Consider the following 15079-nt stretch of genomic DNA (forward strand, 5'->3'; position numbering starts at 1 on the left):
TGACATTGTATTTGGGTTCTGCCAGGGACACTGAGCTCCTGACCTCATTACAACCTTGGTTCAAACATAGGCAAAAGAGCTGAATTCTGCTGGTGAGGTGAGAGTGAGTGCCCTTAACGTCAAGGTTGCATTTGACCAAGTGTGATATCAAGGAGCCCAAGCAAAACTGGAGTCAATGGGAATCAGGGGAAACCGCTCCATTTCTTGGAGTCATAGCTGACACAAAAGAAGATGGTTGTGGTTGTTGAAGGTCAGCTATCTCAGGTCCAGTAAATCTTTGCAGGAGCTCCTCAGGTAGATGTGTTCCTAATCCACCTCTGCAGAGATGTTATGACACACCTCTAGTCAGGGGAGAAACTTGAATCTGGAGAAACTAGAGGTGTGCCACTGGGATTAATGCTGGGGCTACAATTATTAACAAATTTCTTTTTTGAAATCCACAAATGAATATGCCGTGACAACTTCCATGGGTGATGTCTAAAACAAAACACAACGTATGGTGGAAACCTGAAATAAAAACAAAAAATACACAAAATACTTTGCAGGTCTGACAGCATTTGTGACAAAAGAAGTAGTTCATCTTTTAAGTCTGCAAACGTTCATCAAAACCTTTCATCTGGTGTTAATGCTCACCTCGCTACAAATTCTATCAGTGATAATGAGAACTGCAGATGCTCCAGAATCCAAGATAAAGTGTGGAGCTGGCTGAACACAGCAGGCCAAGCAGCATCTCAGGGGCACAAAAGCTGATGTTTCGGGCCTAGATCTAGATCTAGATCTAGGTCTAGGCCCGAAACGTCAGCTTTTGTGCTCCTGAGATGCTGCTTGGCCTGCTGTGTTCATCCAGCTCCACACTTTGTTATCTCGCCACAAATTCTACTTTAGATATGTTGAGTGCAGAACTGTGCCCAATCCAGCTGGCGATCAATGGGCCAAAATTAATACATTTCAGCACAACCTTACTGAGTCCTTCATCGTAAGGGAGAGAATTAGGAAACCATCCCATCCTGTAGTAATCAACAAAATCAAAGCATGCTTTTGGTGGTAACTTGTCTGTTAGTGTTAAATGAAATTTGTTCTTGTACTGTAAGGGCTGCATGTTGCCGCCTCCAATATTGACACTTGGTGAATATTAGCACTGCATTATTTAAACTCAGGAACATTAATACTGTATCTTGTCAATGCTCAAACATGATGGCACTTAGCGCTTTGAAATTCTACATTTGTTGAGTTCAGTCAAGGCACAGCACTAATGCTCATGAGTTCAGATAATACACACCATAGACACTCCATATTGCACCATGCTTAACAATAACTGGGTTGAATGATCTCATTGTTTGCTGAGATCTAGCCAATTGCACCACCTAATTGCTGTTGGTGTCATATTGTCATGTAAAATTGTAATCAACAAACACAGTGTGTTTTTGGACATATTAATCAAACTCAGCTTCCATATCCATGTACTGAAAGTTGAGGGATCATAAGACATAAGGTATAGGAGCAGAAATAGACTATCCAGCCCATTGAGTCTGCTCAGTGATTCGGTGAGATCTTGGCTGATATGTTAATCCTCAACTTCACTTTCCTGTCTATTCCCTATGAATATCAATTTCCTTCCTGATTTTAAAAAAAACTGTCAGTCTCTGCCTTGAATGTACTTAACAATCCAGCCTTAACAGCTTCCTGTGGGAAGAAAGTTCACAGTCCCCTCAGAGAAGAAATTCTTCCTCAACACTTCTTTAAGTGTGCAAACCCTCATTCTGAGATTATGCTTTTTGATCCTGTACTCACTACAAGGGGAAGCTATCTTTCCACATCTACCCTGTCAAGATCTCTAATCTAATCAAGGTGTTTAAAATGATAATTGGAATTCGAGGGAGTAAATAGAAATAAATGAAAAATTTCCATTGGTCATGAAGCCCAGAAGGACCACTATGTAGAAATTAGAGTTAATTAATTCAGGAATGAAATCAGGAGATATTCATGTAAAAAGTGGTAGAAAGTTGGAACTCCCATTTCAAAAGCCTATAAGTGTTGGATTAATATCCATTTTCAAAACTGAGACAAACAGATTGTTGTTAGGTAAAAGTAACAAACTGTGTGGAAATAAGATAGATAAATGGAGTTGTGGTGTAGATTAACCTTGATTGACTTAACTGTCTTTAGAAGCAGGATGAACTATTTCTGTTTATTAGATTTCTTAAAATCTTGAAATTTGACGAGCTGTAAATGTTACAGCAAATAGCAAGAGCTTTCAGCAACGATTCTACAATTTGAGCATGTGTAAGCAGAATTATCTTGCATGGACACTGTATTAATAGGACCTGAATTGTGGAAGGGTTCTATTGATCTGAGGATTTGAAAGCGCTTTTGTGATGTCTTTGAAAAAAAGTTGTAATTTTCAAATTTTAATAATTTCTGTGACATTTGTTCAATTGGCAGACAACTGGTTTCATTATTGATGGTGAGAAAAGTAAAAACATCTCTTGAATTTATGAAAATCAAATCGCGGTTTCTTTTTGTTTTATAAAGAATACTTCCTGAGTTATTTAGAAATTGAAAGAATTACATCTTTATAAAAATTTGAAATTGCATAAACATGATTTTTTTTTGGTCTGATCATGGTTTGATTATTGCAGGGTATTTGTTAGAATAAAAGTGTATGTTTATACATTCACCAATAGTATGCTAAATCGTTAGCTTATTATGTGTGAGTAAATTGCACAACCTCAGCAAATGACTGCTGTAAATAATTATTTAAAAAAAACAGAAACATTGTGTTTACATGTTTTAAAGCAGGAAAATACAAACAAGAACAAGTGAAAAAGGAAGATATTCGATTACCTCCATCATGCTGTGGTAACATAGCATTGCTACAATTACAGAAATTTTCCTTGAGGCTTTTCCCTGCCTGACACACTGTAACTACAAAGCAGAAAAGAGAAATCCTTTAAGAGCTTCCATATCACTGAGAGGGCTTCAGGCCATTTGCATCCAAAAACTGGCTCTGAAAATTCTATTGACATTTAAGCTGTGAAAAATCATACCGTAGCAGCTGAGACAATTCACAACATTATACTCCAATCAGAAATATTCTAAATAAAGCAATGAGCAATATTTGTTAAAAAATGACAATTCATTCTGTGTCCTGTTGCCAGTGAATTAAAATAATTCCAGGATCTGATTTCAAATCTATATCTTTAATTAAAACTAATCAGTTAGCCTTTGGGACATATCCCATGTGTGTATCAAATTTTGCTGAAATCCATTCATTACTTTTTTGAGTTTAGTTTTTTATCTGTAAACCCCATATAACAAGAGTAAAACATTAACCATTCCAACCATCATTAGTAGCCATGGCACAAGGAAAATTGGAGCTGTTAATGAAGCCATAGATAGGTCAGTATAGTATCAGCTGCAGAGGTAATTATGGAGCCTGTTCATTCAAAAATGATCAATGACAGTTTTGTTCTTTATATCCTACATTCTTCCTGCTCTCCACTCTCTCATCACCCCCACACTCATTTAAATTCTGCTTTTTGTTATTTTGGCAAACGTCAGAAATACCCATTACTATCAGACTCTGCCTCCTTCCTTAGACTTTGTGATCCTCCAGAACACACAGTCCTCAGATTCTGAAATCCTTCTTGATGTTACTAAAGTTTTAGATGCTGTGCTTAAATCCAGTCCTGTGTTGTTCTGAGACATTCTCACCATAGTACCAGCTGTCAAGATCTTTTTTGCAATAGTCATTGAATCCTGCACTCTGCCATTGCTGGAATTCTGAACACCTCCCCCAGCACCCCCATCCCTCAAAATACTGTTCAAAGCCAGAATCATATCCTAGATTTTTAAGAATTTGAAAGAAGCTATGTTGACATTTTTGTTAAGAAATGAACAGTGCCACAGATTCAATCCTTTCAATACTAGTTACAAAAATATAAGTGGGAATCCTAAAACTTATTTTCATCAAAATGGATTTCAACTTTTTCAGCTATGTTACAATCTAGCAACAGTCTAATGATAATTATTTCAGATTTCTTTTTTGAAAATGTTTAGTGGAATAACGTTATGTCAAGAAAAGATCAAGCCGGAACTGGCTCGAAGTTTTTCTTTTCTGGATTGTAAGCAATTTTGTTTTCTTTCCAGCCGTGCCTTTCCTGCTAAGTGGTCAGTTGCAGGTGGAAGTACATCAAGAGGTTAGTTTTGTGTTTAAATATTCTGAACAAATGCTGTAAATAGATGCTGGATGATATTTAATCAGAGATGATTGCTCAATAGCAATATGACTGGACTGGTAATCCAGATCATGCCATCTGTTGGAATTTGAATTCCATAAATAAAATCTGGAATTTAAAGTGGCCTCAGGAATGGTGACCATGACCATTGTCTTCAATTGTCATTAAAAAAACTAAGCTCACTCACTTCTCTTTCAATTCCTCCCACTTCCTACAGACAAAGAGAGTTGTCATGGGTACCCACATGGGCTCAAGCTATGCCTGCCTCTTTGTAGGTTACGTGGAACAATCTCTCTGTGGTACCTACTCTGGCCCTAAACCCCACCTCTTCCTTCGTAACATCGATGACTGTTTTGGTGCCGCCTCATGCTCCCACGAGGAGCTTGAACAGTTCATCCACTTCACCAACACCTTCCACCCCAACCTTAAGTTCACCTGGACCATCTCTGATACCTCGCTGTCTCTCCTGGACCTCCCCATTTCCGTCTCTGGCAACCACCTGGAAACCGATATCCATTTCAAGCCCACCGACTCCCACAGCTACCTAGAATACGCCTCCTCCCACCCACATTCCTGCAAAAGTACCATCCCCTATTCCCAATTCCTTCACCTCCGCTGCATCTGCTCCCAGGATGAGGCATTCCACTCCCGCACGTCTCAGATGTCCTCGTTTTTCAAGGACCGCAACTTCCCCCCCACATGCCTCCTGCATTTCCTGCAACTCATCCCTCACACTGCGTCCCCACAATAAGAATCCCCTTCGTCTTCACGTACCACCCCACCAACCTCCGGACCCAACACATCATCCTCCGACACTTGCACCATCTGCAATCCGACCCCACTACCAAAGACATTTTTCCCTCCCCACCCTTATCTGCTTTGTGGATGGATCACTGTCTCGTCCGCTCAACACCCCTCCAGCCCCACCACACCTGGCACTTTTCCCTGCAACCGCAAGAAGTGCTACACCTGCCTCTGCATCTCCCCCCTCACCCCCATCCCAGACCCCAAGAAGACCGTCCACATCAAGCAGATGGTCACCTGCACATCTGCTAATGTGGTAGACTGTATTCGCTGTTCCAGATGTGGCCTCCTCTACATAGGGGAAACCAAGCGGAGGCTTGGGGACCACTTTGCGGAACACCTACACCCAGTTCGCAATAAACAACTGTACCTCCCAGTTGCGAACCATTTCAACTCCCCCTCCCATTCCTCAGACGACATGTCCATCCTGGGCCTCCTGAAGTGCCACAACGATGCCACCTGAAGGCTGCAGGAACAGCACCTCATATTTCCTTTGCGAACCTTGCAGCTCAGTGGTATCAATGTGGACTTCACAAGCTTCAAAATCTCCCCTCTCCCTACCGCATCCCAAAACCAGCCCAGCCTGTCCCCACCTCCCTAACCTTTCCTACCTCCCACCTATCTCCTCCTCCCACCTCAAGCCCCACCCTCATCTTCTACTTACTAGCCTCATCCTGCCCCCGTGACTTGTCCATCCTCCATGGACTGACCTACCCCCTCCCTAACTCCCCACCTACAGTCACCTTTACTGGTTCCATCCCCGCCTCTCTGACCTGTCTGTCTCCTCTCCACCTATCTTCTCCTGTATCCATCTTCTGTCCGCCTCCCCCTCTCTCCCTATTTATTTCAGAATCCCCTTCCCTTCCCCCATTTCTGAAGAACAGTCTAGGCCCGAGACGTCAGCTTTCCCGGTCCTCTGATGTTGCTTGGCCTGCTCTGTTCATCTAGCTCTCCACCTGGTTACCTCACTCACTCAGATCCTTTACCTTGTGTAGACAACTTGTAATTGCACACAATATTATTGCCTTTCAACTATCCTTTCAAGTGGTTTCGCAAGCCATTCAGTTCAAGGATAATCAAGGATGTATATGGTGACACCCATATCCAATGAAAGAATAAGAACATTTCTACTCATGTACCTTATGCAAGTTGACCTCTGTCATCCTGATTGGATAAAATGACATTCTTATCATCATATAAGTTAAGCATTGGCCAAATTTACTTTGCCTGACCACATTTCAATCCAAAAATCTTTCCCCTTACACCTTAAACCTTTGTCCCACAGTTTTGGACCTCCCTGCCCTGGGGAAAGACCTTGGCTGTTCACCCTCTCCATGTCCCCGGATGATTTTGTAAACTTCTATAAGGTCACCCCTCAGCCTTCAATACTTCAGGAGAGTAGCCACAGCCTATTCAGCTTCACCCTATTACTCAAAGCCCAAACGTGGTAACATCCTTGTAAATCTTTTCTGAACCCTTTCGAATTTCACAACATCTTTCCCATTGCAGGGAGATCAAAATTGAACGCAGTATTTCAAGCGTGGTCTAACTAACGTCCTGTTCAGCCACAACACGACATCCCAACTCCTATATTCAATGCACAATTTTGCTTGCTTCCAGAAGGCACAAAGTTACTGGTTCGCACTTCTCAAGACTGACTTAATGGTTAAGCACCACGGTTTACAGTAACTGATGAGAAGAAAAAAGCTGGCTGCCTTTAGGATTGAGGCACTTTTTACTGCAGAGATAAAGGTCAGCTCCTTCAGTGTCAAGAGGTCTGGTTTTGACCCAAACATTATTACGCACAGGCTGTTTTGAAGCTCTGCATTGGAGCTTTGTCATTCACAACAGGTCCTTCCCCAGATCAATCAGCTATTTGTTGCTGACTGAATCGCCAATTGTGTATATCCTTTGGCTGCTGCTCATCTACCACTAGATTTCCCCACCACTGATTGCCAGATTAGATTCCCTACAGTGTGGAAACAGACCCTTCAGCCTAACAAGTCCCCACCACCCCTTGGAGCATCCCACCCAGACCCGTCCGTCTATAACCCGCACACCCCTGGACACTACAGGCAATTTAGCATGGCTGATCCACCTAGCCTGCACATCTTTGGACTATGGGAGGAAACCGGAGCACCCGGAGGAAACCCACGCAGGCACGGGGACAGTGTGCAAACTCCACACAGACAGTTGCCCGAGGCTGGAATTGAATCCGGTCCCTGGCACTGTGAGGCTGCAGTGCTAACCACTGAGCCACTGTGCTGCTAGTCGAAGCAGCACTTACAATGAGTGTCAGATAACTTGCTTTTAAAATGTACAGCAATCATAGGATCATCATAGAATCCCTACAGTGTAGAAATAGGCTGTTTGGCCCAACAAGTGTACACCGATCCTCAATGCATTGCACCCAGACCCATTGCCCCTATAACCCACCTAATTTACACATTCCTGAATACTATGGGCAATTTAGCATGGCTAGTGCACCTAGCCTGCTCACATTTGGACTGTGGGAGGAAACCCACGTAGATAATGGGAGAATGTGCAAACTCCACACAGTCACCCAAAGGTGGAATCGAACTTGGGTGCCTGGCGCTGTAAGAAGCAATGCCACTGACCCACTGTGCTGCCCTTTTTGTTTGCCACAGTCTTTGGTTTTTAAAACAGTTCTTTTTTTGCCTCTCAGTCCAAAATCAAATTAACAAAAAATAAAAAAATGATCTTTAAGTAGTAAGTTTTTAATTTTGCAAAGATGGATTGGTTGAGCATAATTGACTTACTGCTCAAAGCATGCAGTAAGAGAGATATATTGTCTGATATGCTCTGTCAGACATTGAGACATGTAGCCTGCATACCTTGCACGCTCATCGTCTCAACTGTCACCTTAAGTAATTGTTTACACTTCGGATTTGGCGGCAAAATCCAGTACTAATCTCTATGTCCTTTCCACTCTGTCACACAGTGTGAATTAGTCATTCTGTTTTTGCACTTGGCAGCTAGATATTCCTTTATGATGCACATATTTAATTAAGGTTGAAGTCAATCCATTATGTACTTCCTTTTATATTTGCTATTTACCTGTGTTATTTTTATTGTTTGCTCAACTTTGGTGTTGACTTTTATTGAAGGTTCAAAACTACTATTGCATTTGAACTTTTCTGTTCAATTACACCTATTGTATTTAGGATCTTTCGCTTTCCTTGTATGTTTCAGTCCCAAGCAGCAAGTCTGCAGCTACCCCTGGGGGTTTGCAGCGTTCTAGAAGTGACATAGATGTGAATGCTGCTGCATCTGCAAAATCTCGGCATGCCACTGGACACGCAGCAACAAGTCGTTTAACTGCATCAAATATTCCAGCAGGAGCTTATACTTCGTTTGGTAAAATTGATTAGTTCAAATTTTTCTCCAAAGCTTTTGGCCCCTGTTAATCTTTAACTCCACTTTCCTGTCATTTCCCCACATCCCTAGATTCCCTTAGTGATTAAAAATCTGTCTGTCTCAATCTTGAATATAATTAATGACGCAGCCTCAACAGCTCTTTGTGGTAAAGAATTTCACAGATTCACAATCCTCCGAGAGAAAAAAATCGCTCCTCATCTCTGTCTTAAATGTGTGACCACTTATTATGTTTTCTGGTCCCAGATTTTCCCTTAAAGGAAATCATCCTTTCTACAATTACCCTGTCATATATTCTAAGAATCATATACCTTTCACTATGGTTACTCCTAATTCATCTGTATTCCAATGAGTACAGACCCAATCTACACAACCCCTCCACGCAAGTCCAGGGAGGCAACGGTCTGGTGACATTATCATCAGACTGTTAATCCCTAGATCCATTTAATGCTATTGGCACCTGAGTTTGAATCCCTGAATGGCGCCTGGTGAAATTTGAATTAAATAAAACAAAAATCTGCAATCAAACATCTAACGATAACCATGAAATTATTGTTGATCGTAGAATCTCTACAGTGCATCAAGCCTACATGGACTATCCAAAGAGCATCCCATTTTATCCCCATAACCCTGCATTTACCATGCCTAGCCCATCTAGTGTGCACATCCCTGGACACTAAAGGACAATTTAGCATGGCTATTCCACCTAACTTGCACAACCTTTGGACTGCAGGAGGAAACCAGAGCACCTGACAGAAACCCGTGCAAACACAGGAAAATTAGACAAACTCCACATTGACAGCCAAGGCTGGAATCAAACCCAAGTTCCTGATGCTGAGAGGAAGCCTGAGATGTCTTTGATGTCTTTTAGGAAAGGAAATTTCCAACCTAACCTAGTGTGGCTATATGCAATGCCCTCTGAGCCATAATGGATGGGCAAGAAATGCTGGTTTAGGCAGCCACTCCCATGTGCCATGAATAAATAAAAGAAGTACCACAACTGGAATCAATGTAGTGAACCTTCTTCAGACCAATATCTTTCCTGAGATCAGGGCCCAAAACTGTTCACAGTATTCCAGCTGTGGTCTGGCTAGCAATACCTCCGTAATTTTTTCGCGATTCCCTTTGAAATAAAGGACGCCATTCCATTTCCCTTTCCTATTATTCACAGAATTTGAACACTAGGTTTCTGTGATTCATGGATGAGGCCTCCCAAATCCCTCCTGTTCTGTAGCTTTCTGCAGTCTTTTGCATTTAAATAACATCCAGCTCCTCTATTCTTCCCATCAAAGTGCATAACCTCAACACATTAATATTTTATCTGCCTTTTTTTTGCTCACTTGCTTAACTTGTCTATATCCCTCTGCAGCTTCTTTGTGGGATGTCATCCTCATGACTTGCCTTCCCACTTATTTTCATGTCATTTGCATTGTTGGCAATAGTACATTCACTTCCCTCACCCTAGTCATTAATGTACATTGTAAATAATTACCCAGTACTGATCCCGATGGCTCTGCTCTAGTTACAGGTTTCCAGCCTGAAAATGCCTCCCTTATCCCAACTCTCAGCCCTCTATTATTGAGCCAATCCTCTATTCATGCTAATATACTGTTTCAAGCACCATGGGTTCTTCTTAAACACCTTCTAAAAATCCAAATAAAATACGTCCAGTGCTTCAGTTTTATTGATCCTGCTTGTTATCTCCTCAAAGAATTTCGCTTTGATGAAGCCTTACTGCTTCTGCTTGATCATATAACATATTGCTAAATACTGTCCTATTACATAGTTTATAATGGACTGTCACATGTTTCTCAATAACAGATGCAAAGTTAACTGGCATGTAGTTATCTTTGTTTTGTCTCCATCACTTTTTAAATAGAGGTGTTTCATTGGCGGCTTTCAAAGCCTCTGGGACTTTTCCAGAATCTAAGGATTCCTGAAAGATAACTGTCAGTGCATCCAGTACTGTAGCTGTTACTTTTACAAACCCAAACCAAAGAAATAGGAACAGGAGTAAACTGTTGGCTCTTTGAGCCTTCTGTGCCATTCAGTAGGATCATGGCCAATCCAACATTCCTCATACAGTATCTACTTTGTTACATTTTCCCCATATCTCTTGATGGTCCTCATGATCAAGAATCCATTTACCTCAGTATTAAATGTACCCAAGGACTCTGCCTTGCCAGTTCTCTTTGGCAATGAGTTGCAAAGATTCTTAATCCTGTTAGAGAAGAAATTTTTGCTCATCTCAGTCTTAAATTGGGATCCCTTTATTCTAAAACTATGTTCTCTGGTCCTAGACTGTTACATAAGGGGAAACATGCTGTCAGCATTTACCATATCAAACCTCTTGAGAATCCTATACATTTCAATGAGATTACCTCTCATTCTCTTAAACTCTGAAGAGTAGACTCCCAATCTATTTAGCCTTTGTTCATGAGACAGTCCCTCCATACCAAGGATCATCTTTGTGAACTAGTGAATTGCTTCCAATGAAATGATATATTTTCTTAAACAAGGAGACCATTATTGTTCACAGTACTTTACTTGTGGTCTTATCAGCACCTTGTACCTATTTCAATCCCCTTGAAATAATGGCCAACATTTCATTAGCCTTCCTGTTTACCTGGCTGTGCCCTTGCTTTGTGTTTCATGCACAAGTACCTCCAAGTTCCTTTGTGTCAAAGCTTTCTGCAGTTTGTCTCCATTCAAATAACATTCTTCTGTTTTCCCTTCCAAAACCCAACCAAATGCATCCCATCAGTTCCAGGGGAATTATCGGTCTTTAACCCCATTAGTTTCCCTATCGATTTTTCACTGTTGATAGCTATTGTATTTATTTCCTGGCCTTCTGCTCCATGAATATTTAGTAACTTGGAAAGCTGTGAATGTTTCATTTTGTGAAAACTGATTGAAAGTAGTTATTCAACTACTGTCATTTCCTGTTCTTCTATTATGAGACCCTCAGTCGAATTCTCCGAGGGGTCTATAATCACTTTAACTTATGTCTCCATTTCTATATATTGAAAGGCTTTTGCTGTCTGTCTTGTTACTACGTGCAAATGTGCCCTCAAAGTCTATTTTCTCACATTTTATTGTATTTTTGGTCATCTTTTGTTGGGTTTAAAAATTTTCCCAACCTTCAGACTTATCACTTATCTTTTCCACAGTCCATGTTTTCTTCTTTCAGTTTGATCATAGAGTCTTATAGCACAGAAACAGGCACTTTGGTCTAACTCAACCTCGCTGACCAGACATTCCAATCTGGTCTATTCACATTTGCCGGCATTTGGCCCATATCCCCCTAAACCCTTCCTTTTCATATACCCATCCAGGTGCCTTTTAAATGTTGCAATTGTACCCATCTTCACCACTTCTCTGGCAGCTCATTCCATACACGCAACCACCCTCATGAAAAAGTTATCCCTTATGTCCTTTTTAATTCTTATCCCTCTCACCTTAAACCTTTGCCCACTAGTTTTTGACTCATCCATTCTAGGAAAAAAATCTTGCTGTTCACCCTATCCATGTCCCTCATGATTTTATAAACCTCTGTAAGGCCACTCAACACTCCAGGGAGAAAAGCCCCAGCCTAATCAGCCTCCTCTATAACTCAAACCTTCCAGTCCCAGCATCATTGTTGTAAATCTTTGCTGCACCCTCTCAAGTTTAACAACTTAGAATTGTATGCAGTATTCTAAAACTGACATTATCAATATCCTGTACAGCCCAACTCCTATACAAATTGTTCTGACCAATGAAGGCAAGCGGCCAAACGCTGCCTTCACGATCCTGTCCAACTCCATTTTCAAGCACTGTGCCCCTCTAGGTCTCTTTGTTCTCCGACATTTCCCAGGGCCCTACCATTAAGTGTAAAAATCCTGCTTGTTTGCCTTTCCAAAATGCAATACCTCACATTTATCTAAATTAAATTCCATCTGCCACTCCTTGGCCCTTTGACCTATCTGGTGAAGGTCCCAGTGTACACTGAAATAATCTTCACTGTCTTCTCCACCACCAATTTTGGCATCATCTGTAAACTTACTAACCATGCCTCCTATATTCACATCCAAATCATTTGTATAAATGATGAAAAGCAGTGGACTCAGTACTGATCCTTAAGGCGCACCATTGGTCACAGGCCTCCAGTCTGTAAAGCAACCCTCACCATCTCCCTCTGTCTCTTACCTTCAAGCCTGTTTTATAACTAATTGGCTAACTTCCCTTTGGATACTGTATGATCTAAACTTACTAACCTATCATACGGAGTCTATCGTACGGAGCCTTGTCGACCACTTTGTGAAGTCCATTTCGACGTCTACCGCACTGCCTTCATCAGTCGTCTTTGTCATCTCTTCAGAAAACTCAATCAAGTTAGTGAGACACAATTTCCCATGCACAAAGCCATTTTGACTGTTTTAACTTCCTTGGTTAATCATGACTGGTTTATCCTCTTGTTAGAATTGTTCTACCTCACTGGGCTATAGCTTTGCCCTGAGTTCTGAACTATTTTCTTAAATATCTGCCAATATTCCTCAACAATGCTTTTGACTGAATTTCTTTCCTAAATCACTCCGGTCAATTCTGCCCTTCAGAGCCGTGTAATTGCATTTGTTTAAGTTTAACAGTTGTTCCTGACTCATGTTTCTCCTTCTCACCTGGGATAATAAGTCACTTTTTCCAATAGGTTCTTTTACTCTGAGGTCATTTTTTAAAATCCTGCCTCATTACATATTATTAATCTAATAAAAGACTTTTCCACATTTGGATCCACAACTTGCTGTTCTAGGAAACTGTCCCAGATACATTTTATGATTTATTTTTCCCTTGTATATACTCACCTAATTTTGTAGGCTTTCTTCATGTGGATTTTCCCAATGTAAATGAAGATTAAAGTCCCCCATGATGGGCAATAAATGCTGCCTAGTCAGTGACACCCGCATCCCATGAATGAGTAAAGAAAGAAAAATAATGCAGAGATAGTAGGAACTGCCAATGCTGAAGAATCTGAGATAGCAAGGTGTAGAGCTGGATGAACACAGCAGGACAGCCAGCATCAGAGGAGCAGGAAAGCTGATGTTTCGAGTCTGGACCCTTCTTCAGAAAATAGGGTCTGAAGAAGGGTCCAATCCCAAAATGTCAGCTTTCCTGCTCCTCTGATGCTGCCTGTCCTGCTGTGTTCATCCAGCTCTACACCTTGTTATCTAAGAAAAATTTACTACCTCTTCACATGCCCTCATCATATCCTGATTTATCTTCTGTTCAATGGTAAAACTTTGTTTCCACTCTCTCAATGCCCTGCCTGGTCCCATTAAGTTTAAAGCCCTCTCTGCAACCCCAGTTAATTGATTTGCCAGGATACTGGTCCCAATACAATATAAGAACAAAGCCTCTCTTTGTTCAGTGTCAAGCTTGCAGACAATGAGTCTGGGGGGTTATTTGTTTTCTTTTGTTTTGTAAATGCACAGACAGTAGGAACAGTAAATTGACAGATAATAAAATGTGAGGCTGGATGAACACAGCAGGCCAAGCAGCATCTCAGGAGCACAAAAGCTGACGTTTCGGGCCTAGACCCTTCATCAGACATGTCTGATGAAGGGTCTAGGCCCGAAACATCAGCTTTTGTGCTCCTGAGATGCTGCTTGGCCTGCTGTGTTCATCCAGCCTCACATTTTATTATCTTGGAATTCTCCAGCATCTGCAGTTCCCATTATCTCTCTCACAGTAAATTGACAAATGGTTTTACACCATTTCGTGGCTATTCAATGGGAGGCACTGATCCACAATCATTTACATTGAATTAACAAGATCTGCTGTTTATTACAAATAATTCGATTCAGACAAACAAATAAAGTTGGTGTAATGAGGATGGGGAAAATTAACTGGGGTAATGTGTTCAAAGCACCAATTCACGGAGTCAATTCCATTGTTCCCCAAGACCTACTGTTCTTCAGTCTCCTTCCTCCAAGTTCTTCTACTTCACAGGAGACTCAGGATGCTTGGTATGCTAATTACACATGTCTTAGTTACTGCATAAAGGCAACAGTTTAAAGCAACTGATTGAAGAAAGTAATGGGCTTCAGCTATTTTTGCTACAGAGAAATTGAGGTACATAGCGCTCTTCCAGCAGGTGGGAGACTCCTCACCCTCTCCATTGCACACTCCCAAGCTTTTTCTTGCCCAGAATCAATTAGGCAGACAGGTTTCGTCAGGCTAGTGGCTTCCAGTATACGTAACTAATCACTTTTTCAGAAACCAGTCAGTTAGCTGTTGTCAGACAAATCTGTCTATGCACATGTGCCTAGCATTGTGCCATCTCATCTTACCTACCCCACTGCTTTCAAAACAGCAGTGTAAATATAACACTCATTAAATTCCAATAACTTGTTTTCAACAATGCAACAATTCCTTTCTTGGTCTTTATTTTTATAAACAGTCCCTTTCTGTTTTAGTCCACAATCAAAAATAAGGAAAAAATAAATATGTTCCATTGGCTGGTACCCAGTTGCCTCACAGTTATAACATATTATGGGCTGGCTTTATTGGCTAATTTATAGAACATAGAACGATACAGCGCAGAACAGGCCCTTCGGCCCTCGATGTTGCGCCGATCTGTGAATTAATCTAAGCCCCTCCCCCTA

The 15079-nt window shown here is 41.3% G+C and overlaps 1 protein-coding gene across 36 annotated transcripts in view; it reads left to right on the forward strand.

Moving 5' to 3' along the window:
* clasp2 (cytoplasmic linker associated protein 2) overlaps positions 1 to 15079 on the forward strand; it is a 380999-nt gene that overhangs the window by 209040 nt on the left and 156880 nt on the right. For all 36 annotated transcript variants that reach the window (XM_048530161.2, XM_059645804.1, XM_048530163.2 and 33 more), the window contains 2 exons: positions 4150 to 4199; positions 8256 to 8420. In XM_048530161.2, coding sequence (XP_048386118.1) covers positions 4150 to 4199; positions 8256 to 8420 — 215 coding nt within the window. The remainder of the gene's footprint in view (positions 1 to 4149; positions 4200 to 8255; positions 8421 to 15079) is intronic.

The sequence above is a fragment of the Stegostoma tigrinum genome, chromosome 5 (genome assembly GCF_030684315.1).
Source record: "Stegostoma tigrinum isolate sSteTig4 chromosome 5, sSteTig4.hap1, whole genome shotgun sequence".
NCBI lineage: Eukaryota > Metazoa > Chordata > Chondrichthyes > Orectolobiformes > Stegostomatidae > Stegostoma > Stegostoma tigrinum.